Source organism: Pempheris klunzingeri, chromosome 23 (genome assembly GCF_042242105.1).
Source record: "Pempheris klunzingeri isolate RE-2024b chromosome 23, fPemKlu1.hap1, whole genome shotgun sequence".
NCBI classification, from domain to species: Eukaryota; Metazoa; Chordata; class Actinopteri; order Acropomatiformes; family Pempheridae; genus Pempheris; species Pempheris klunzingeri.
Window position 1 is genome coordinate 5,742,580 of NC_092034.1, and position 23,377 is coordinate 5,765,956.

Consider the following 23,377-nt stretch of genomic DNA (forward strand, 5'->3'; position numbering starts at 1 on the left):
TTATTCTTATTTTGTTGTCACGAGGGGGCGGTAACTGTTTCCAACGGCCGAAAATGAGCGGAAGTGACGAAGTAGGCGAACTTCCGTGTTGTTAGCATATCATAGTCGTTGCTAGTTGCTAATGGTGAACTTTGCCTAATTCTCACTACATTTTGGGGATTTCTGGCGGCCAGTTGAACTCACTCTTGCAATGTGAGTGACCCCTCAGGTAAATAAGGTACAATTAAAGTTAAAGCTAACGGCCTCGCTCAAAGGAATCTTATATAATTTACTAAATGAAATAAATAGAAAGAAGTATATGTTCTCATGATGTAGAAAACACGAAACCTCACATGCGTTTAAGTCAACGTCACTGTCGCCTTCTTCATTAATGTTGCATTAAATTAAGGTGTAAGGTTTCAGGTGTGCTTCTCTCTCCTGCAGACACTGCTCCGTTTTCTAGAAGACTGAGATTTTGTGCTGATATGTAGAGCAGCAGGCTGTCCTGTCTTCGGTGTTTACGTCCCTATTGTCGGTTCAATGGGGAAAAGGAAGGACATGATTCACCCCAGGTTTCTCGGTGAGTATACAAGATTACTGACAGGCAAAGTTATGCTGAAATATTCACCCAGCAGCTTGTTTATTAGGTTCAACTTTGTAAAACTAAGACTGCGTTAGTTTTACGTGCCTAAATAACTGGCACCTGAGTTCACAGTACAGTTAGTTACAGTGCTAGTAACTAATTAACTAACTAATTAGTTATTTTTATATTGCTGTTTCATGTATTTTTTGAACTTGTGACGTGGCATCTTTTAAGCTGCTAAAGAAAAACTCTTCTTGTATTTTGATGCAAATCTTATATTTGTTGTAAGCACCATACATCTGGGAAACAACAACAAATCAAATATCAGCAGTAAAAGTGTTATTGTATGAGTGTATATGTTACATAGGTGCATCTGTAAGAAATGGCAACGGTCATTTGGTCTAGAAACAACCATAATTTACTAATTAATAGGCGATTATTATATTTATAATAATAAATATCCTCTTTAGGTGAAGGTGGCTCTAGCCTGCACAGCGTCCACAAGCGAAAACACAAAAAACACAAGAAGCACAAGAGGAAGCACCACAGTTTCGCCGAGGCCCCGGAGCCTGAGCCTGTCTTGGTTCCTCAGCCTCCTCCACAGCTCCGACTCAAGATCAAACTGGGTGGACAGACACTGGGGACCAAGAGGTGAGACGGGATGGTGACGGTGGTCGGTTTGTGCTCAGTTCCATCTAAACCCGATCGCTCAGTGAATTCTTCTTCTTCTTCCCTGTTTTCTGTATCAGTGTTCCCACCTTCACCGTGCATCCTGGTGTGGCTTGTCCTCCTTCTCCCTTGATGATTATTGATAATGATGGTGATGATGATGACGACGATGACGATGAAGATGATGATGACGACGACGATGAGCCCTCTGTCCCTCTGGAGCAGTATCGGGCTTGGCTTGGTAAGATACAATAAACTGGATCCTGTCATCTAGGTAAAAATCATTGGATCCATATATATAATGATTTATTTATTTAAAGACCATCTCATCACGCCCCCATTTTTGTTCACAGTATCACATCAGGTTGAGTTTGTTAGTTGATTCATTCACTTCCTACTGTACGGCTGTATGGTAGAGGTCTGGACAAAGATCAGTGTTAAGGGGTTACAAGAGGGTTTAAAGGAATAAGAAAGTAAGAATCACTTGACATGGAAACAAAATTTGGAAATTCAATCTAATCTTCTTCACCCTTGTGAAATATTGGATATTTTAATATTTTTAGGCCTCCAAATCTCTTAGCTTGAGCCGCTCATAAGTGATCACCAGCCAAAAAGGTTGGGAGCTCTTGCTGTATGGAAATAAATGGAAAACTGCATCACATTGAAGCAAAAATGTTAAGTATACATAATTTAGTTTTGCACTTAAACTTGAAAAAACACTGAACTGATCCTTTTAGATGTTTGTATGTGATTCACATCAGTAGATTTATTATAAATGGCAGACAAATCACGCTGAGGTTAATAAACATACAGATTTTCCGTTCCTTTCATTGACTGAATGCTAAATAAAATATTAAAACCTAAATGGAGTGCAGTGAGTGCATGTTTGCTCCATGTTAGTATTTTCTCTCTTGTACCATGTTAATCTTGTTTGTTCCGAATCAGATGAAGACAGCAACCTGGCCACGTCCCCTCTGCCAGACATGGACTCAGACTCCATGCTGTGCGGGCCTGTGGACGAGGAGGAGAGGTGGCTGGACGCTCTGGAGAAGGGAGAGCTTGACGACAATGGAGAGCTGAAGAAGGAGGTTGACGAGTCTCTGCTCACAGCCAGACAGGTGAGGTAGAGAGGCGAAAGCAGGAAACATACTTCAGACCCCTGTTGATTTAAAAAATCCTTAATGTGGCTGTCCCTGAGTGTTTTTTGTTTGTGTTCATGTTCAGAAAGCCCTGCTACACAAGCAGCAGAGCCAGCCTCTCCTGGAGCTCCCCATGGGTTACAAAGAGAAGGAGATGACCGCAGAGATGATGCAGAAGCGGGAGGAGCGAGCCCGGAAGAGACGCCTGCAGGCCGCCAAGAAGGCAGAAGAGAACAAGAACCAGACGATAGAGAGACTGACCAAAACCAGCAAGGCCAAGATCAAAAGCATGAAGGAGAGGAAGTCCAAGCAGAATCAGTGTCCCATGGTCCGGTACGGCGACTCCGTCCGAGGCGTGGTCATCTGCTTCCCCACTGGGGTCCCCGCTCCGGCCCCGGCACCTCCATGTCCTCCGCCAGCAGCTCCGGTGAACTGCGGAGTTGGTGGCTGCACCAACCTGAAGAAATATTCCTGCTCAAAGACCGGGGTTCCTCTCTGCAGCCTCGAGTGTTACAAGAGGAACCTGCTGCTTGTTCAGAGCGCAGCTTGAACCCTTAACGGGACGGATAGGTGTGTCCACAGATGGGGAGGATATAACTCTTTACTTTAAACTGAAATCTTTTCAGGACTCTGAACGTGGATCTACATTTATCGCTGGCTGTGTCATTAATAATGATGATTTTCCCTGCAGTGCTCGTTACACAATTCAATTATGTATATTTTACCAATCAAACATTACACAATATTTATGATTGCCATTTGTTGAAAACTACATGAAATTTATATTTTTGTGTAAGATTGGAGAGAAGGTAGGGTTGTTTCCACCTGCTTGAACCATTTTTCCATTTTGGTAATAATGTAAAAATTATGTTTAGAGACCGACGGATCGTCAACGAGAAGCTATTTTTGTTTTGAAAGAATAAAAGAAACTGTGTTGCTTCTTTAATCTCTAGGTTTATTTTTTTGTAACAAATGATTCCGTTTCCATACAAAACTGTACATCTTAAATTAAGTAACAAATGAAATGCCTTTCCAACACTGAATACAACGTGTGAAAATGTCAACATGACCTTATTTGCCCTGTCAAATGTGTGCAGAAGCAGCATGATTTTTATGGGTCCAACTCAGTGAACTGACTTCTCTTATCAGAGGTTTCCACCAAGGAGTCTGAGGTATTCACTGACTGAGTGGCCCTTTATCTACACAAACACACATAAAAAAGACCCTTACACACATCGCTAGTGGGCAACAAGGCACAAAAAATTACCTGGTTTGAACTCAAGGAAAGCAGTCAGTCTGCTATTTGCTTATCACTGCTGTAAGGCCTCAGTCACGCTCTGCTGCTATCTGCAGAAAATCACCTGTGAACTGGAGGCACATTGTAGGATTCAGCCTCCATGAACTCCTGTTAGATTTTCCCACAGCCACCGGGACAACTAGCCAAACAAGCGCCACAGTTTGATCTGTTTTCCTGAGAATGCGGCTGATGCTTGAGTGGTGTTTGTGTGTCCATCAAGAGGAGGCATCACAAGGCCAGACCGAAGGAGAGTCTGAAGGCCATCTCCACGGGAACCTCTGCCACCGAGTCGTGGAAACACACGTAGAATTCCTGAGGGACGGGCTCCAGCAACATCCGTCTGATCAAAACATTATAGCAACAATAGAGTAATATAAGTAAAGTACATAAGGAGTAAGTGCTAACACCAGAGCCTGATAGAAGAACAATAAATCATAAAAAGATTTAATTAGAGATAAATATCACAATAGTGGAACTGACTATGACTTTTTCAGAAATGGCCATGGAAGTCAGTTACTCGGTGGATGTTAACATATTGTAATTTTAGTCCTTCGACGGTTTTTTGAGTAATTTTATGCCCGAAGAAAATCTTGACATTCCTCTACGGTCTCACATTACCTGCGTACTTTATGTTACCCGCTCGCTAGCTAAGCTGCTAAGTTGCTACTAGCCTCGGTGGCTTCTAGAAGTCTTCTGGTGTCCGTGTTGCCTGGCAACGGCGTTCTAACGACCGAGGACATTCTAAACACTATGGTAACATCGTCAGACAGTGATCGCCACGTTTGTCGTGTACAAATGTTGTAACCACGAAGCTCCGTTTGAAGACGGTGCGGTGAGTGAATCAGCGCAGACTGTATCAGTCAGGAATAATAATCTGTAGGTTTTGGTCGGACAAAACAAGACGCTGATATAAATACAGATCAAGTGAATAGATAATATATAAAAATACATCAAAATTCGTCCACATGTTTCTTATCGTACCACTCCTCGTTAGTATAGTGGACAGTATCTCCGCCTGTCACGCGGAAGACCGGGGTTCGATTCCCCGACGGGGAGAAATCACCTTTTCATTTAATAACCAGCTTTCTGTAACCCTAATTTATTCATAGTACATTGTGTATATCTATTACATTTCTATTCATCGGCATTTTTACACGTTTATTTATTATTACAATTATCAGCTCCCTTCCTAATCATTAGAAAAATGCAAGACTGTTAAAAATAAAATTTAAAAAAATAGTGATTGAAGGAGAAGCTAACGTACCCTATAACCCAGTAAGTCATGGTGGGAGCAGGTTTCCTCTGGTCGGTCCAGTTCTCTGGTTTACACTGAAACAGAACCCCGTGCTCCTTCACTGGACCCAGACCCCAGCCGCCGCCGCGAGGCCTGTCTGCAGCCCGACGACCCTGCAGCAACGAAAATCACAGTAGAAGCAACAATCCTGCTCCTTCAGCTGAGCAACCGTCACATACGTGATTAGATTTGTCCAGTTTTGGAAGCAGTCTGGACTTAACATTAGTTTTTTAACTCTGACACGATTACTTGATTAATCACTTAGCTGACTGACAGAAGATTAATAGATGTATCTATACTGATGGTTATCTGCCTTTCTAGAGAGATTACATATCAAAATCATGGTTATTATTCTAAAAACTCTCCTTTCTTTGTTAGTATAGTGGATTTGATTCCCGGATGAAGCAAATATTATTTTATTTGTTTTCCACCTTCAACTCTACTTCATTACATTCTTAGCATTATGTGTATTTAAATTTCTGTTTATTGACATTTTTTATCATTTCATTCATTTTATTTGCACTATTTCCTACTTTGTACTGCAACTGCTGCACAACAATTTCCCTTTGGATGAATTAAGTTCTGTCTTCATGCTCTCACTTTGATTTTTAGTCTCAGTTTTATTCATTTTTAGTCATGCTGTTGTAATGTTGTGGTTTTGGTCTTCACCTGACTTGACAATGATAGAATCTTGTCTTGTCGTGGCGTTAGGTGGTGAGTCATTTGCCATGATTTGTTGGAGCTGTGCAGCTCTGTGAGATGTGGTCTGTGTGACTCACCCTGGCTGGCAGGCTCTGCTGAAAGGCGGCCCGTATGGAGAGGCAGCAGTGGTGGAAGTTGCGGATGAGTTGCGGATGAATGGAGCCGCTGAGCTGAGCCAACTCTCTGTGAGAAGGAGCGATAAAGATCCCCTGAACAGTTTCCATCAGGACATAGTGGAACAAGGTGTTCTCTGCACCTGAGGTTAGTCTGCCACAAACACAGGACGGAGAGATTGAGTAAATAAAACATATGTTGAGGCTAGTGGAATGAAATAAAAGGCATATTTCCCGTCACCTACTTCATGGTGTTATACATCTCCTCTGTCTCCCTCTCAGTCAGGGTCTTCTTCAGGGTGCCCAGGTAGAACGGGTTTGGGTGCTTCATCCTGGAAATCTGATATACAAAGCACAAGTCAGACCATAACAATACACTACATTATAACAGTAACACAATATGAGTACAAGATCCAATAAAACCAGCTTTTCTGAGAGATTAGGGTCCACTTTTTTGAGTTGGTAAAACATATGCATGAAAGAGGCATGAAAGAGAGGAAGTCCAAGCAGTCAGTGTCACATGGTCCATTACCCTGCTGCAGCACCCGCACCTCCCTGTCCTCACCCAGCAAACAGATCAGCTGCTGCACTAATTCCTGCTTGTGGGTGGGTCCTCTCTGCAACCTTGAGCTTAACATGAGCAGCATGCTGCTTGTTCAGCTCTAATATGAACAAAACTTCAGTTCAGGTGACGACAAGGGTGGATATCAAATAATTGGTTGTTCAATATTTCTATATCTCTTCCTCGTTAGTATAGTGGACAGTATCTCCGCCTGTCACGCGGAAGACCGGGGTTCGATTCCCCGACGGGGAGATTAATATTTATTACATTTTCCACTAGGAAGTCTGTTTTGCATAACTTGTGTCTTAGCCATGACCTTTCTTTGAAACCTGTTTTTCTAGTTTCACAGATAACTCGCAAACAATCAAAAACATTAGCTCCTAAGGCCCTGGTAAAAACCGGCATTAGCGTGTCTTAGGTGATCTGATCATGAGTGGACAGCACTGAGTACAGTACAGTGTGAATGCACCACCGGCTCAGCTGTTTTCTTCCTCAGCAGAAGGTATTAAGATATTATGTTGATTTTAACAAACTGACTATCAAAACTAAAAGATAATGATAATAATAATAATGTGTGCACTGCTGTGCATATCCACCTGCTGAGCCCCGTTAGTCAGCACGAGTGAATGTTAAATCCTTAATGTCTTATTAATGGATCTGACACCCACTGTATCTCTGTTGTGTATATGCCTGCTAACGTTATGGATGTGTGTGATATTAAAGGTATGATAATAACATTAAACTGACAGAGATTGTATAGAAAACCTGTAATAAAAAACTAAAACTGTACCTTGAAGAGGCCTCCGCTGCCTCCACTCCCATCAGACCCTCCAGAGCCCAGCGAGTCCCGTCTCCCCCCCAGTTTCCTGGCTGAGTCCGGGGTGGAGTGTGGACTGAGGCCTGGAGCCACTGATGAACCAGACCCTGACGCAGCATCCATCTGTCCCTCACTCCCGCTGTCCGATAGGCTCCTCTGGGGGCTGGACCTCCGGGCCTTCTCGCCAAACAGGCTACGGCCTCTGGACCCGGATGAGGAGCCTTTAACTGCGCCAGCTAGCTTGCTGAAGACGGGAGAGGAAGAGGCAAGGCTGTCCAGGCGGTCGCGGGCCGTGGTGGCGGGGAGGAACCAGTCAGCACAGGACAGGCAGGGAGCAGGTGGAGCATTCAGACGCTCCTCAATACCCACCTCCAGCACCTCCAGCTGCAGCAGGGTGGCCTTTACCTGCATGTAAGAGTTTCAGTTTATATTGTAGCAAGCAACACATTTTTTCATGTTCTCTTGGTTGCAAAAGTAATCAAACTATAAGACAAATGAAGTAGGACGTAATAGTTTTTCTTCATGTAGATGAGTAAAGTGTTGTAAAATTACAATAATTTAGGACAACAAGGTTCACCTGATCCACGTAAACACAATCAGGTCCTGGAGAGTCTAAAGCTGGTGAAGCACAGCCGCCTGCCTCCAACAGCACACACTGCATGAAGTGCCTCTGGGACACACAAGCAAAGAAAACGTGATTTGTATGACATCACAGGGGAACAGACACGAGGGTAGTCAATTTTTTTTTTTTTAGTCAGTGAAGGTTGGAAATCAATTATGGCATGTAACAAAATAAGTAGCTTATTAAGTGCAGAGTTTTAGTAGCTGATTCCACGATTCTACGTATTAAAGGACAGCAAAATGACCACCGCCTCCTTACCAGCCCCACTATGAGGAGGAAGTGTCGTCCCTGAGGTGGGGTGTAGCCTGGCGCTGTGCTGCTGCCGCCATTAGCTCTCTGCTGGGGGAACACCTCCCTCCAGATGACCAGCTGACCCACACGCTGCTCAGACGCCAATGGCAGCAGGCAGTAGTGCTGGCAGTACAGGCTCACATCCAGCAGGTCCTCTTTGGGTAGATGGTTGGCGATCAGGTAGGACTGGAAGGTGAGCGTGTGGACGACTTAATAAAACGTCTACTAAACAAGTGTGTAGGGCGGCGTCTTCAGTGAAAATGAATTTTGCTGACACAGCTTTTGCTTGCTCATGTTACGATTCTTAAATTCTGAATTCTTAAATCGTTTGGTCTTGACCTGATCTGCATGAAAACTGTCGTATGAACTGTCGTTTCGTATGAATTGCCGCTATATAAATAAAGACTGATTGATTGACACCTTGCAATTATATAAAAATCACATCCAATAACTGGACTAACCCAGGAGATTCTCACACCTTTAGAGTAACAGGTGATTCAACACAGTCTACTGCTTGCTGTTCTCCTTCATTAATATTTTAACAGAGTAATTAAGCTGATGACTTGCCACTGAGCAAGAGAATAGGCTTGTCATGTTATCTAGTGTGAGAGGCCATCTTCTGTGTTCACTGACTGTTAGCTGGGTGCTCTATTGTTGCCAATTAACGATGGCTCCCTAGATGGGGTACCATCAGGTGAGGATATAAATACAATCGGCAAGCGCGTGTGTGTGTGTGTTTTTACAGGGACACCAACCTTGTAAAACAAACAGGAGCCAAGAATTACATACAGACGCCTCAGTCCAAAAAAGTCCTCAGACTGTTAAAAAAGACAAAGACAAAGAAAGTAAACAAGGACACAGATATTAGAGGGAGCTGAAAATGACACCATATGAAAAAGGTTAGTGACATTGTTTCGAGTTCGATCAATAATTTATGAATTTGTGTAAAAATTAATTGACTAATTTATTTTCTAAGAGTAGATTAGTGTGTGTAATCATTTGAATCATGAAACTACTTCCTGCATCAATAATTGCTCTCTCCCATTTTGTCTCTGCAGCTTCATGTAATCAATTTACGCTGCATGTGACCCCATTAGCTCCTACTTAAAAATACACACAGTGCACACACACGTACACACGAGCACGCCTCTAAAAATAGTGCAACCTTCTCCCCAGACAGATGGCATCTCAGCTAACGTGTATGTTCAGCCAACTAATGAGCAGCAGGATAAGGGATCATAACACAACACGAACCCCTGATGTTCAAACATCACTTATTTGCAACTGGAGGATTTGTTAAAATGTTTCAGGACTGTGAGGAGACATTCTTTAAGCACACAAAAGGTCTCTGAATGTCCCTAATCCCTAACAGGTGGCACACATTTAGAAGTACTTTATGCCTGAAAGAAAAAAAGCCCAGTGTTTTAGGTGATTTTGATTTATGTGTAACTGATTACATGTTTTTTCTCACCATTTCTCCAAAATCAGAAGACTCAAAATCAGAGAGAACAGTATCCACCTCCATCTGTAGATAGAAAAAAATCCAATCTAAGGTGAATAACATTTAATTATTGTTAAAAGCTTATCCATCTGGTTGGTGTCAGAGTAACACATTGAGTGTCCTTTGTGACAAAGGACACTAGAGGGCGCCACAGCTTGCATTTGTGACAACATTATTACAATTTGTTTTAAATAACTGAAGAAACAGGAACACTCTTATATACAAATAGCAGTTGTTGTAATTACTACAGCTTGAAGACTAAATTAGATGTAGAAATATTATTCTCGTCCCAGCCTCCTCTCACACAGGAATGTACCTTGATTTCTGGAGGCAGCGTGAGCCATCGGACGGCTGGCAGTCCGTCCAGGAAAAGGGTCCCTGAGACGTCGGGGAGCGGGGCAGAGGAGCCATCCCTCAGGCGGGACGGCTGGATGAGCTGCTGGAAGAACAGGCAAAAGAAGTGGTCCAACCTGGGAGCGTGGTCCGCCTTACAGAAAGCACTGCAGAGGACACAGTAAAGAAAATACAGACGAAAGAAATAATTCATGGAAGTACAGCAGTAATAGGGAAGGAAAATGTATTTGAGAGCAACAAAAGTGGGAGAGAGTGAGACAATGAAGTCTTTGTGTAAAACCCAGCTGGTGCTTTGAATTGGTGAAACACACTATTTTCATTTCAGTGTATTTTGCATAAAGCATAAAATAAATGAGGGGAGGTTTCAACCGGCTCTCTCAGCAGGACCACAGGAAAGCTAAGACCGACCAACCTGTCTAAGGAGCCGTACATCACTTTTAGTGTCCGGACTACGTCTCCCACCACCGTCTGCAGATACAGCAGTGGAACCCTGGAGGAAAAGGGAAAAATGTCAAATGCAGACCTGGATAAACGTCAGCTTCAGCAGATCTGCTGCTTATCAAATATTTGCACTAACGGTCAAGAGCCACGAAAGAAAAACATTTTACGAGTGACTGTTTTGTTTAAATGTGGGTGTTCCTCAACAGCTTTTACGCATGAATGAGATTATTTCTCAACAGAGGTGATGATTGATTGTGTTGACCTGGTTGCTAAAAATGAATAGGTGGCTAATATGACTCATATCATGAACCATTTTACAACCTCATGCTCCTGAAAGAGGTAGTCATCCTGCCAACAAAGGACAAAAAGAAGCACATGTGCACAGTGAAACTGAAAAAAATTGATGGCCCTTTTGAATTGTTTTTACAGATCACGCTCTTAAATATGTCTCCTCTTCTCCAGAAATAGTCCATTTCACGAGCACATCAGCAGCCATGTGCATTAAGTTTATTACCACTCCAGTATCTGAGCCCAGAGTTTTATAAATTATGTCCTAAAAATCTTCTACAATCTTTTACACCTGCCGCATGGAATAGACTCCTGCTGTGTAGCATCTGTTGATTTTCTCTGCTGGCAAAGGCTGCAGTTCAAATGAAATGTGGTGGAGCTATTTCAGCGTTTAATCTGTGTGTTTGATGCTGCCTCCCTCTACCTCTCAGCAGGAAGACCGATGACCAGCAGGTTGTTGCTTTCCTTCCAGTAGCCCACATGTACCAGATGTTTCCCAAGCAGGAGAGAAGAGCTAAGGGGGAGAAGATGAGAATCGAGGGACAAGTGACAACATAAATGTATCGTAACTGTTAATTTCTTAGCGTTCATCTCTTCTACAACTGCCAAAATGTCCTCCCAGCTCACTGTTGTTTTAAACTCCACTGTGAACTGTGTTGATATTCAAAACATCCAGCAGTGAGGTGGCTGAAAAATTAGGAATTTGGGGCAGCTACAACAAAAACAATTCTCATTTTAATACCTTGTAATTGTCAGTAGTATTTGTATCTTTCGTTGTGTGCCATAAGGTTTAACTTTAAAGACAGTTTTAACGACGTTTATAAAGAAAAAGGGAAATACTGCTCCAACCAGCAGAAGATAAAGCTCACTGAATAAGCCCACATCCTCTTCAAGAAACAATCACAACTACGTCTGACAAAGTTTAAGGGTTTAGAGAAAATGTGGTTGATTTTGGCCAATGTTAGCACTATTCGGTATCACTGGTATGGCATACACCCACTGTGGTCTCTTAAAACCCTTATACTGAAGTACTGGAGCATCATTATGGGCACGAAAACTGTTAAAAAATCATTAGTTCAAATAAAGACTATAGCCTGCTCACCAACTAAAGCTAAAACAATTAATTGACTGGAGTTTTTCACTATTCTTTAATATCTTAAAGACAAAAAATGTATTATTATTTGAAAAAATTTGCAGATTAACTAATGATGACAATAATTATCAGTGACCATCTAACCTCCAACCTTAGCACACAATTTGTGGTTGATAATTGTGAAGAAGACAATCTGATCCAGCTGGAAGCAAAGCATCTGATTGGTTAAAAAACAAATATATGGATTTCAGTTTATCTTACAGTCAAAGGTTAGTAATTACAACACATGTAACGGTTCCATGTTACTTCTCTAACCTGATAATCTGCCCTCCTGTGACATTCTCCAGCATGTCACACAGTGTGAGGAAGATCCCCCTCACTCCTTTCAGCTGGCTGGATGCTTCAGACACCGGGTACTGGTACAAGATCTCCTCCTGCAAACACAAACACACATACACCCATGAAAATTATACATGCAGCAGAGAGAGAAGCCTCTGGTTAGCCTATCAACAGAAAAACATCACACAAAAATGTGAAATATCTGTTGTTGGATGCTACTGTCTCCTCTGAATTATGGACAGCAAAGAAGAATGAACAGATGCACCGCTGGTCGTTTATTCTGTCTCTTCAACAATGTTAGTTTGGTTTCAGTTTTACAGTCCCACCAATTCTCACTTTGGAACAAACAAAGAAATGAAATGTCACTTTAAAGAAGGATCTTACTTAAATATTTGATGTGTTTGACTTCCAGAGTAAAGAAAAGCAGATTCAGGAAATGCACGAATTCCACTGAAGCTCAGAGAAACTCTTATCTGAAACGGCTGCATACGTTTTCAAATAGTTTTCATCCAAACTATACAAACAGTACATCACGATTAGCACTGATCCCTTGATGAAATACAAACACTTATTTTACAGGAGGAACAGAAAAACCCCACAAAGCAGAGACCAGAAAATGCTCTGGTTAGATTCAGTGCATTGTTTGTGATATTAGTATTCATCCCAGCACGCTGGCAGCTTTGACGGATAAGAGCTGAGGATATCAGAGGACGTAGTGGTGGGTGAGGGGGCTAAAAACCTTGAATGAGCAGGCCCTTATACCCATGGCAACCAGAACAAAGGAATAAGAGGAACAACAACCAATGCAGTACAACACTTCAATACGTCAATACACACAGGCAAAAAAATCATCACACAGCTCAAACTCAAAAATACAGACTCTGAAACTTTCCAATTCCTGCTACCCTGCAATCAAAGGACTAAAAAATCAAAGTCAGAGTTTAGCGTGTTCTTTCGCAGCACCGTTATTTAGAAAACCAGCTGATGTGCCTCCAGACAGACCGTACTCTCCATACCCACTGCCGCTTAGGTCAAGACGAAAAACAATAAAAATCTGGCTTTTAGATACACAAAAAGGAACTGCAGAACCATGAAGTACAACCATAAAGAAAACATCAACCTGCCAATAGTCATCCACGGGGAAAATGTGATTACAGTGCAGGAGATGACGGTCAGCAAATGAGTGGTTTGCTTCTCAGAGCAGGAAAGCACACACTTTGGGATTAACACTTCACTACAAGCTGATTGTGCTCTCCCTTTTGGGATATGAAACAGTGCTCGGTGCATGGATCCAGTTAAAAAAGAATTATGCTATTTCTTTTATCAGCTGCTGCACTTCAACCAGATGGCCATGTGTGGATTCACCCTTGAGAGGATAAAGTTTACAGCATTAAACTGGCAGGTCGGTTATTGATAGGAGCCGTGCTCGGGGCAGTGCACCTCAGCTTCTCCTGTTTCTCTCCCCTTTCTTTCTGTTTTCTGTTAGTAGCACCCGCAGGCGCTGGAAGCCGTCCAGAGCAGTAGTTTTCTCTAAGAGTCTCACTCACATCTGACAAATTCAGAGAAAGCTTTCCACTCCTGAAGCTGGGGTTTCCTACACAGGTCAGGTCATCTTTAACACTCATTTATCAGAATAAACCTCCGTACTGGAGCATGATCAAGGCTTTAAGCTTGTGGAGTGGAAAGTCCTCGAGGTCTTGGGCAGGTGACGAGCCATTAATTCATCTTTAGAATGTAGATGATTAAATATGTCTGTTCAGTACAGTCAAATGTCTTAAATCCAGTATAATAAAGTTTATAGCGCTGCTCAGCATCCCTTTGACCACAAAGTAATAATCTGGTTTCCCCAAGACCCATTATCTCTCCAAAGAGAGGAAAAAATATGAAGTCAGGATTTGGATGTCTTTATGTTCTATTTTTTCTGTCAGTTTTATTTAAACTTTATTAAAATGTATAGGACATGTTTAGTTTGCCCTCTGCACCCCCGACAGGGCATGTTCTTTTCAATGCTCCCTCTGCTCTTCAATAACAGCCAGTTTTCACCCGAGAAACCTTTCTAGGAACTCTGAGACTTCAGCAGCATTTCAACAGTCTAAATGTAATTCTCCTCTCAAAATGATGGTTGGAAACAAGCATATTAATTTATATGAAGTTAGCAAATTACCAGGATGGGCTTGAACCACCAACCTTTCGGTTAATAATGCTTCCAACAGTCAGTCAGCCATTGCCTGACACTTCCCCTGTAGTACAGGACATCCACGGGGTGCACAGTGCTCTGTTACGGGCTTTCTTTTCTATCTGATTGTACTCAGTGCTGCTCAGTACTCAGTACTCAACACGGATTCCTACATTCATATATTTATCAATTTATTTTCTTGTTATTTGGAAAAAGTGGAACCTGACTTATGCAGTGGTTCCACTTCTCTCCATTTGCTCACCCTCAGCCCTTGGTGTTATGTAACAGGATGCGTTACACAGAGAGCAGAGGGAAAGTGGGTGGGGGAGGGGAGGGGGATTTAAATGTACAGCGCCTGCTCTCATACATTTTGAAAACAAATGATCAAAGACAGCCTGAGATGTCTGACCTTTACCCATAATCATGGAAACAGATTAATCATTTACAAGACATAACCCAGATACTATGAATGAAAAATGGACGTCCCTGGGTGGGCTCGAACCACCAACCTTTCGGTTAACAGCCGAACGCGCTAACCGATTGCGCCACAGAGACAGTCATGCCACACATCATCTTCTAAGGGGCTATGATAGTTTGATTTCCAGCCCTGAATGTTGCTGGCATTACAGTTCTTTGCTCTAAATCCAAGATTAACAACAATGGAGCTGACGGAGATTTATGATCAGTCATAAGTTCATGCTTTGTCAAGCATTTTTGTGGAGAGCGACATCCATCTGGAGTTGAATGTTTTGTATTATTGTGGTTTTTACAAAAAAAACCATTACATTCCACCTGTGGTCCTCACATCTAATGCTGCCATTGTTGTAGCTTTATTGTTGCACGGAAAACAAAAAGCCAAAAAGGATGCTGAATGCAGTAAGGACCAATTAATATCCATCCAATATCAATAAAAACTGACCTCCTCCTGTGTTGACGCGGAGTCCAGTTTCAGTGAGAGGTACATGACAATGTGGGGGATGTGTCCTATGGACATCTGAAGTTCAGCCGTGTCCTCCCCCCACAGGAGACGCACCAGCTGGCTGACCGGTGGGCAGGCCTTCGTCTTATGGACCGCCGATGTGTCGCTGGCACTGCTGCTGTCCACCACAGCGGCCGTCTCCAAGGTTAGCCTCACCTGGAGGAGGTGGCAGGAGGAGAGAGAAAATTTAGAGGATAAAAGGTGGAGAGAAATGAAGAATGGGGCATGTTGTGGGAAGGAGAATAATTTTAAAAAAAGGAAGACAGAAAATGGGGACAAGAAAAAGAGAAGGGGGTTTTATAAAAACAGCTATTCTGTTATAACATCATTACATCAGCCTGCCTACCAGTCCCTCTCTGAGTTTTCATTCATTTCTATAAATAAGCCACTACGGCTCCACATAATTATACTTGGCGAGAATCTTAACGGTGCTCATGTGTCTGTTTTAGGAAAATAGAGGTGTGCAGCTTCCAAAGAGGAGAAATTCTTTCATCATTACACATTCATTCAGGAAAAGGCTGAAAAGTGAAAAGCAGGATGGTGACTGTCAGAGAGAAAGTGACACCGACATCCAGACTGAACCGCAGCATAACAAATAGCAGGGATCTGCGTGTGTGTTTGACTAAATTCAAACCAGAACTCTGCAACCCACAGAAACAGAGGCAAGACAATAGACAACCTATCTTCTCTCGTTCATGCATTATTTTTTTTTTTAAACTTTCCGTACCCCTGTGCTCTCTACCCCACAGCCGTTCACAGAAAGTCACAATGGAAACAGAAATAAAGCCGCCTGGAAACCCAACAAACACGCACATGGAGACACATGCAGTCAAGATGAGCAGACAAACTGCAACTCTGTGGTGTCTTTATTAAAACAATCTGTCAAACTTACATTCAGGTCATGTACACTATGTCAGATTATATGTGGTAGAGGCTGTGTGTAGGCCTTACCAATTCAGGAACTATACATCATAAATACCACAAAGTTTCATGGTGATACGAAGTCTATAGATATCCTGTGCACATATGCATATATACAAAAGACTTTCCACACAACTTATAGTTTCCATTTGCACATAATCAGAGGAAACACAATCCAATCAGGAAAATTCTCTAACAATGAAGGACTAAATATTCACAGACTCAAAGTACAGAACAAAATGACAATAGTTAACTAAACTAAAACCAAATGTGACAAAACCTTCTGGGCAGCACGAGTAAAACAAGCAAACAGTCCGACTGAATGGCAAAACAGCAAACTAAATATGGACGACAACAAGCTGCTGTGGTAGTTTCTTACTGTATACAAAAAACTGAGTAAAATAGATTAAATAAAATTACTGTGTGTATTGCATTACTTTAATGCATACATTATGCATTATTGCATGTTTTCTCCTTGTGTGAGGGAGCTACGCAACATTCGGTTGTAAATTGCGTTACGGTGGACAGAAAAAAGTTACAATATTTTATTTTTTTATTTTATTTTTTATTTTTTATTTTATTTCTCTGTGTTACCTGTATTCTCCTCACCTAATTGTACTGTCCTGCTCTTGTCCAGTAAAATGATACCACGGTTTGCCGTCTATTGTCTCTATAAATACATGTTCACTGTTGGAACTGGGATGTCTACATGACTGGGAGTCAATTCCCTTCTTTAGGTGTGGTGCTTGTATTGTAATAACAATTCTGAATTTCGTAACTCTGCCCCAGACAAATACCCCCACATATTATAAAAAAAAAAAAACTTTTTTAATTAACATTTTTAAACAACAAAAACTAAACTGAAACAAGCACGCCCACTCTGGAAACTAAGTGAAACTAAACTGACAGAAAACAAAAATTAAAAATGATATAAGAATAATAAATAGTGGAAATAAATAAATAGCACTGGTACAGATGGGGCATAGCTGTTCACACATTGTGTTGACTGGGCTGAAACCTGTCGGCACTGAAAAGACCATCTATGGAGCTAAAGTCATGTTAATTCAAGAAAATCAGAACCGCGGTCCAGATGTGAGAAAGAGCAGCTGGATCCTAAAGAATGTGCTTAATGGTCTCTGGTAGAAATCACTGGGCGGGAACAACTGATTAGGAGTAAGGGTGTACCTTCAGTGAGTACAAGGGAAATATCCCATAAAGACAACACAGTAGGTCTGAGGAGTTTTCCCCTACGGAGACATTTAGTGAAAAAGCAGTGGAGGTTCTGCCGGGATTTGACCTCAAACCATCGGGGACCTAACAGATCCAGTAATAAGTTTAACAACCACATCTCACTGGACACACCCCAACTACATTTTGGTGTTTTACTGGAAAACACAATTTGAAATACACCATTTATAGCACTCGTACTGCTTTTTAAAAATAAAATTCAAGCACTTTCAAGGTACCATAACCAAAGAATTTGCAGACTCTCAAAGTCTTTATCATCTCATCTTAATTTCTACTACCAGCTGTTCAAATGGACTTTGATTGTATGTTTTGATCAGGATTATCATCTGGTGTGAGGCGCCAGGAGATAACAAACATGACGATGGGATTGTTTCAAATAAAATATTAAAAGATCTTTTACTTTACATAAGTGACTGTGTGGATGGAACATCAGATTATGTTGAAAATCAAGCATTTTTCAAAGAATATAGTCAAATTCAAGCATATTCCTAACCTTCCAAGCATTCTGCACAGCCTTTGTACTAACCCTGCATTTATTGAACACCTCATGAGTGCTTATGTTGTTATATATGGGACGAATGAGCTTACTATCTTTTGTGACTGTAACAAACCTAAGGAAGACATTTAGCATGCTGAAAGAAGTAAATGAGGTATTGTGGTCACTACAATCCAAAAAGGTGGAAGGTCTCAACAGTGGATCATATGGTGCCTACCAGATACGTTCAAGAGAAAAAAAGAGAAAAAAGATCATATTCTCTAGTTAAAAATGTTGAAACTGTATTTTTCTAATCCGGCGATCACTCCCAGAACTCTCCGAGGCCTGTCAGCACAAACCACAGGCCACACGCCTCTCCAGCAGGCGCCTGTATCTGGGCTGCCAGCCATTTTAGCCAATTTTAGGGGTATTATTAAAGACGAGCCGAGCAGTGGAGGAAGACCACGTGATCTACCTTTCAACTGGTTCACTAAGTCCTGGAAGTGAGAGGTAGAAAAATTGTGAAATCATTTTACAGCTACGGTATTCTCAATTCTTTAGGATTCACGTAGGTTGCAAGAAATAGCTTTGATCGGGTTGAGCTGAGGGCATCAGATTCAGACATGAAAAATGGCAGAAAACTTTCAAACAATCAAATGTTAAATTTGGGAAATCAGTGAGTAAAGAGGCTGAGAAGGCTTACTGCAGCACTTTCTCTCATCATAAATAATAAGGATGTGGTTAGACTGAAGTGTGCTCTCAGTGGAATTCCAGTCTGTTGATGTCAGTCATTTAGCACAAGCTCATAGATGGACACACGCACACACACGCAATAAGGAGTAAGTGAAGGGTTAGCAAAGGGCACGGTGGACTGACTTTAATACTAATATTTGTTCCTCCAAACGTAATGAGTACCGTCTACGTTCCATCTGGGAGGGCTGGCACACAGAAAAACCATCATCCAACTCACACACACACACACACACACACACACAAAACAATCAGTCTGTCAGCAATACAACTCTATTTCAAGTTTTTTTGAGAGTCATCGTGGTGCCTGAGGAACCTTGTATTTTTCCAAAAAATCTCCTTCGCTCCTTCCCTACAATGTAATTTAGTTCACGACAACATCTTCTAATCAGCTGAGCGTTCAATCCCACAACAGCTTCCTGTGGCACTGAAAAAAAGAGTCGCACCACAGTCCTGTCTACCCGCCGCGTTCGCCATCAACCCATACACACTCTGTCATTTGCAAATTCCTACTTTTTGATGGTCTGCTTTTTGGTGAAAAAGCACGACTGAGGCACAGACGATGGATTTTTTAGCTACCGATCAAAGGATCATTTCTCAGTAATTGAGGGTTTTCTAATGTTAAACGCCACTGACTTCTGCAGTCTATTCACGTTTTAGCAGCTTAGAGGAACCAATGCATTTCAAAGTCATTTAATGTCTATATTTACTGTTAAAGTTTTCTGTTTGTGACAAGCCCAGGGATTGAAGACCTAAATGCTATCATACAGAATTGGAAGGCTATTCCAATATGGAGACAGATACAAGGTGAGATGTATATTGTACAGCTTCTTTTAATGTATAGTTGAGGTCTTTATGTGTCTACCTGTACATGACACCTGTACAGGTTTGGTTGCACGTTTTACTATGGCCTATGAGGTCTGGCTAAGGTCCCATCCTATTACTGCAGGTCCCGGGTCTGTTCATCATTATGTATAATGCCCCAGTGGATCCAAGAACACCACTGCAGATTATGAGAGAAATGCAAAAGCACTGTGTGTGGGCAAGTTTTTCTGTAATATTGATTTCCTTTTATTAGACTACCACCATATGTTGTATCCAACATGTTTGTCAGATCCATAAAATAGGCGTGCATCAGGTCAGGTCTAACATCTTGGGCAGTAACTGGTTGGTATTCGTATATCTTTTTTAAATTATTCTGTCTAATTGAATTTCAAAGGGAATTTCCCAGGTCCATTAGTATTCAGGTCCGTCATTTTTGACCGGTGAAGACCTCTTATGTATAGCAACAGAGATCATGGCAACTGGAGGCTCTAAATATCAACTACAAAGAAGTTGTTAGTGAGGATTTATTTGGCTTTTAATGGATTAACACACACAGACCTGTGTTGGTCCTGGGATGCAGGACAGAACCCTCTCGATGTTTTCCGAGGTCACATCCACATCGTCCACTGCTACAAGCACATCACCTGAACACAGCACGCAGAAAAGGAACATTTACAAACAGGAGGAAGCGTTATCTCGATCTGACAGTAATGAAACACAATGCACATTCTCTTCATGCACAGCTGAGCATCATGTTGTCCACAAGAAAGGGAATGAATTGCACCAAAAATCAAAGCATACTGACACAATAGAAAAAGACTTTTGTGCTGTAATGAAGCAGCGCGCCTTCATTTTCGGTCCAAGATAAGAGAAAGCAACTCAAACTTTCCCTGCTTATTTTAGAGAGACAACATAACCACCTGATACTGAGAGACCCACACTCAAGTTGTGCTTGTTGTAAACATATAACTTATGTTTGGTCAGTCACTAAATATTGACTTGGCTTATATGGTTTGATTGGTTGAATCAATGGTGATGTGCTTCTGACCTCTGCACTGGGCTGTAAAGACCTAGTAAAGGGCCAATAAGGAGCTTCACCTGCTTGTGCGCAGGGAGGCTCAACATCCTCTCAGTAACGGAGCTATTTCAGGTATTTAACCACTCTAATTGCTTAAGCATGTAGCGGTGCCACATAAAAGCTTCTCTAAACAGTAACTTATGTGAGTAGTCATTTGTGGTGGAGCACAACTGGCGTTCCACTGTCTGCTAGTAAAAACTGTCCGATCATTAGCCCAGATAGAGGAAAATGACTTCAGAGCTTTCAAACAGACAGATTACTATTTCTACAGGACCAGGCCTGCATTTGGAGTTTCATTCATTCTACAAAACTGTGCTGAAACTTTCACTGCTCTTAAACATCCTGCACACGCTTTTATTAATGAGAATTTTGCAGTTTTACAGCACAAAGCTGAAAACTGAAACTATGAGAATGATTTGTGTTACTTTGTAGTTGTTCACTTTGAGAGCTTGGCCACATCTAGACACCAAATAAAACAACTCACTAACTCACAAACCTAGGTTAGATCCTCCAGTCCATTCCTCCACAATAATAACAAAACTATCAGGTCACATTCACAAATCATACTTAATCCACTTTAGTTACATGGCTCCCATTTGCTGACTTGATTGGGTGTTGCATCTTAAGCTTTGGTCTCTTTTTGTAAAGAAATCTGTGTGTGTGACTATGACTGTGTTGTAATAATTGTAGCTCGTGCTTTGGCATTGCATTTGTGTGGTGTGGAGATGAGTGAGTCGATGCTGGTTCATGACTCTACAGATGACTGTTATTGAAATCATAACTGCAGCATGGCTGCATTTTTCCTGTTGAGAGGAAAATATGGTCTTTTTAAAGATGGAGAGAAATCTTTCTGCAAAAGTTCAGTCAAGTACATTTTTCTTTCTATCCCAGTAGAATCTTCCTCCTAAGCTGAAATTTCTCAGAAACATCCCTCCTCTACTCAAGTGTGTATACATGTCTTTGCACATAGAGCTAAAATAGGTCTCAACCTCTCCTGAACACTGTAAAAGATTGGATCGTACCTTGTTCAGAAAGCTGATAACATCCTACCCCATAATGTCAGTCATGCATATCTTCAGCTATAAATTGGAGTCATGGTCTTACCAATTAAGATTTGGCCACATTTGATGGCCGGGCTGTTGGGTATTAATCCATGAACAGTCAGTCTTTCCTCCTGTCTAACCTCTGCAGGGCATCCTTGTCCTCTGCTCGAGGAGGGGCGATGCACCACCCCCAGCAACACTTCAAGCAGGCCTCCGCTGTCAGAGAGAGGCATTAATGAACCTCCAAGACGTTTCGGGTTGAGGTAGACGCACACTTCCTTCAGCTGCTGCTGCTGAACTGTCACGCCCTGCCTTTGACTCGGCTGGTTCTTCAGGATGGAGGCTGGAGGTGACGATAAGGTCGAGCTGTCTTTACCCCCATCCTTTCCTCCTCTGCGCTGAGATGGCCGACGCTTTCTCCTCAGAATCCTGGCTAGCTTCTTAAGTGTGGGCTCACTTTTGGTCCGTGAACTGCATCGCTGCTTCTTGCTTTGCTCTGTGATGATCTCTGCCTCCTTTTCGCTAAAGCGGACATGATTAGTGGACACACCTTGACTTGCGGTGGCTTGGGCCAATGCAGCCTCCTCTTCGCCCTCACTCAGCTCCAGGTAGAAAAGCTCGCCGTTCTTCTGGATGTCATCCAGCCATTCTGGTTCCAAGTCACTAAGAGAAAACCAACAGATTACTGAGAAGTGGTATCAAAGGCAGCATGGTGTGAAACTGGAAGAAGGTACAGTAGAAGAGACGAGAGATGTAATGACGTTAATCAATATGATGATACAGAACTTGATATCATTTTAGTCATCATTTCTACTTCTGGTCTAAAAAGGTGCACTGTAATGTTTTACATTTATTTGCTTGCACTTAACTAATTATTTCTGTACTGAAATAAATGCACACTTGTGACCAACATCTTTCCAGATTGTTGACAGACAGTAATGCTGTTTATTAATTTACCTGTATCAGTTATTGCCCAGGTGAACATTGTAATGAACAAACATGAAAAACTACTATATGTACAAAGCATAATCCCCTGCTGGACCAAAAGGGTGGGACTAAAAACTATATATTTTTTTCTTTTGGTTTCTCTACTTTTAAACCTGCTTTGAAGAGCTTGCGGTGGGCAGCTTTGACACAAAATCCATAAATTTACTGAGCATGTCAAGCATACAATTATTTATGAAGGTTTACCTCCCAAATTGAAAACATTCCCCAAAGCTATGAAAAGCACAAGGGAGGAGAGATGGAAACTGTGTGGATGGGGAGACACTCCCTCTTTGGCAGAGCTGCTCACTGCCTTACATTTGGAGTACTTATACTCAAAAAACAACTATTTTTAGATTACATGAGCACATAAATGATCAAAAGCAGCCAGACACAGACCACAGCCTCTGTTTTATATCTGCTAACGTTATATTAAGAACCAAATTGACTGTTTCAGCGTCAAGTTATAGCACAGATAGTGCTAACTTTTCTGTGGACTAACTTCAGCCAGACTCGTCTCATTCAATCTTACGCAGGTTTCGTCCTGTTTCCTGAATGATCAAATGCTTAGTTTGGTTATTTGTTTGTGGTCTCGGAGTGGAGTTATCTTACTCGGAGTAGTCGGAGCTGCTCCAACTGGACGCAGATTCGCGGTCGCTACCGTTGCCGCGCTCGGCTCCATCTTCTTCCGTTTCACCTCCGAGGAGGCTCCTTTCGCTACACTGGCGGGCATTAGCGAGGGCCATTTTTGCTAAAGGGCGGTTTAATTTCCACGCAATCGGGAGAAAAACCTGAACTTTTACCAAAACAAACT

The 23,377-nt window shown here is 41.9% G+C and overlaps 2 protein-coding genes and 3 non-coding genes across 6 annotated transcripts; 3 read left to right on the plus strand and 2 right to left on the minus strand.

Moving 5' to 3' along the window:
- The first annotated feature begins 115 nt into the window (after nucleotides 1–115).
- Nucleotides 116–3,316, plus strand: ino80b (INO80 complex subunit B). Of its 2 annotated transcripts, none has more exons than XM_070854752.1 (6): nucleotides 116–217; nucleotides 424–559; nucleotides 1,033–1,213; nucleotides 1,312–1,472; nucleotides 2,177–2,349; nucleotides 2,456–3,316. In XM_070854752.1, the coding sequence occupies exons 2-6, from the start codon at nucleotides 520–522 to the stop codon at nucleotides 2,918–2,920; spliced, it is 1,020 nt and encodes a 339-aa protein (XP_070710853.1). In that variant the 5' UTR covers nucleotides 116–217; nucleotides 424–519; the 3' UTR covers nucleotides 2,921–3,316. The 2 variants fall into 2 exon arrangements, with proteins under 2 accessions (XP_070710853.1, XP_070710854.1); XM_070854753.1 differs by having other exon boundaries at nucleotides 116–208.
- Nucleotides 3,309–23,336, minus strand: intu (inturned planar cell polarity protein). Its single transcript, XM_070854751.1, has 17 exons — nucleotides 23,176–23,336; nucleotides 21,641–22,242; nucleotides 20,017–20,102; nucleotides 15,180–15,395; nucleotides 12,061–12,179; nucleotides 11,077–11,166; nucleotides 10,336–10,413; nucleotides 9,886–10,069; nucleotides 9,540–9,593; nucleotides 8,824–8,886; nucleotides 8,036–8,254; nucleotides 7,733–7,825; nucleotides 7,129–7,560; nucleotides 6,022–6,116; nucleotides 5,741–5,930; nucleotides 4,932–5,074; nucleotides 3,309–4,007 (listed from the first exon to the last, which is right to left on the minus strand). The coding sequence occupies exons 1-17, from the start codon at nucleotides 23,307–23,309 to the stop codon at nucleotides 3,896–3,898; spliced, it is 2,910 nt and encodes a 969-aa protein (XP_070710852.1). The 5' UTR covers nucleotides 23,310–23,336; the 3' UTR covers nucleotides 3,309–3,895.
- On the plus strand, nucleotides 4,652–4,723 carry trnad-guc (transfer RNA aspartic acid (anticodon GUC)). The gene has a single exon. It is a non-coding gene; the product is annotated as a tRNA-Asp (tRNA).
- On the plus strand, nucleotides 6,519–6,590 carry trnad-guc (transfer RNA aspartic acid (anticodon GUC)). The gene has a single exon. It is a non-coding gene; the product is annotated as a tRNA-Asp (tRNA).
- On the minus strand, nucleotides 14,742–14,815 carry trnan-guu (transfer RNA asparagine (anticodon GUU)). Its single transcript has one exon. It is a non-coding gene; the product is annotated as a tRNA-Asn (tRNA).
- Nucleotides 23,337–23,377: the final 41 nt, after the last annotated feature.

What these genes read in the sequence shown, in the direction of transcription:
- ino80b (XM_070854752.1), top strand. Translation starts at nt 520, where the DNA reads ATGGGGAAAAGGAAGGACATGATTCACCCCAGGTTTCTCG. An exon ending in GATTCACCCCAGGTTTCTCG is followed by an intron (nt 560 to 1,032) that starts GTGAGTATACAA and finishes TATCCTCTTTAG; the next exon opens with GTGAAGGTGGCTCTAGCCTG. An exon ending in CAGACACTGGGGACCAAGAG is followed by an intron (nt 1,214 to 1,311) that starts GTGAGACGGGAT and finishes TTTCTGTATCAG; the next exon opens with TGTTCCCACCTTCACCGTGC.
- intu (XM_070854751.1), bottom strand. Translation starts at nt 23,309, where the DNA reads ATGGCCCTCGCTAATGCCCGCCAGTGTAGCGAAAGGAGCCTCCTCGGA. An exon ending in GCATCCCAGGACCAACACAG is followed by an intron (nt 15,396 to 20,016) that starts GTCTGTGTGTGT and finishes CACCTCCTCCAG; the next exon opens with GTGAGGCTAACCTTGGAGAC. An exon ending in ACAGGAGGGCAGATTATCAG is followed by an intron (nt 11,167 to 12,060) that starts GTTAGAGAAGTA and finishes TCTCCCCCTTAG; the next exon opens with CTCTTCTCTCCTGCTTGGGA.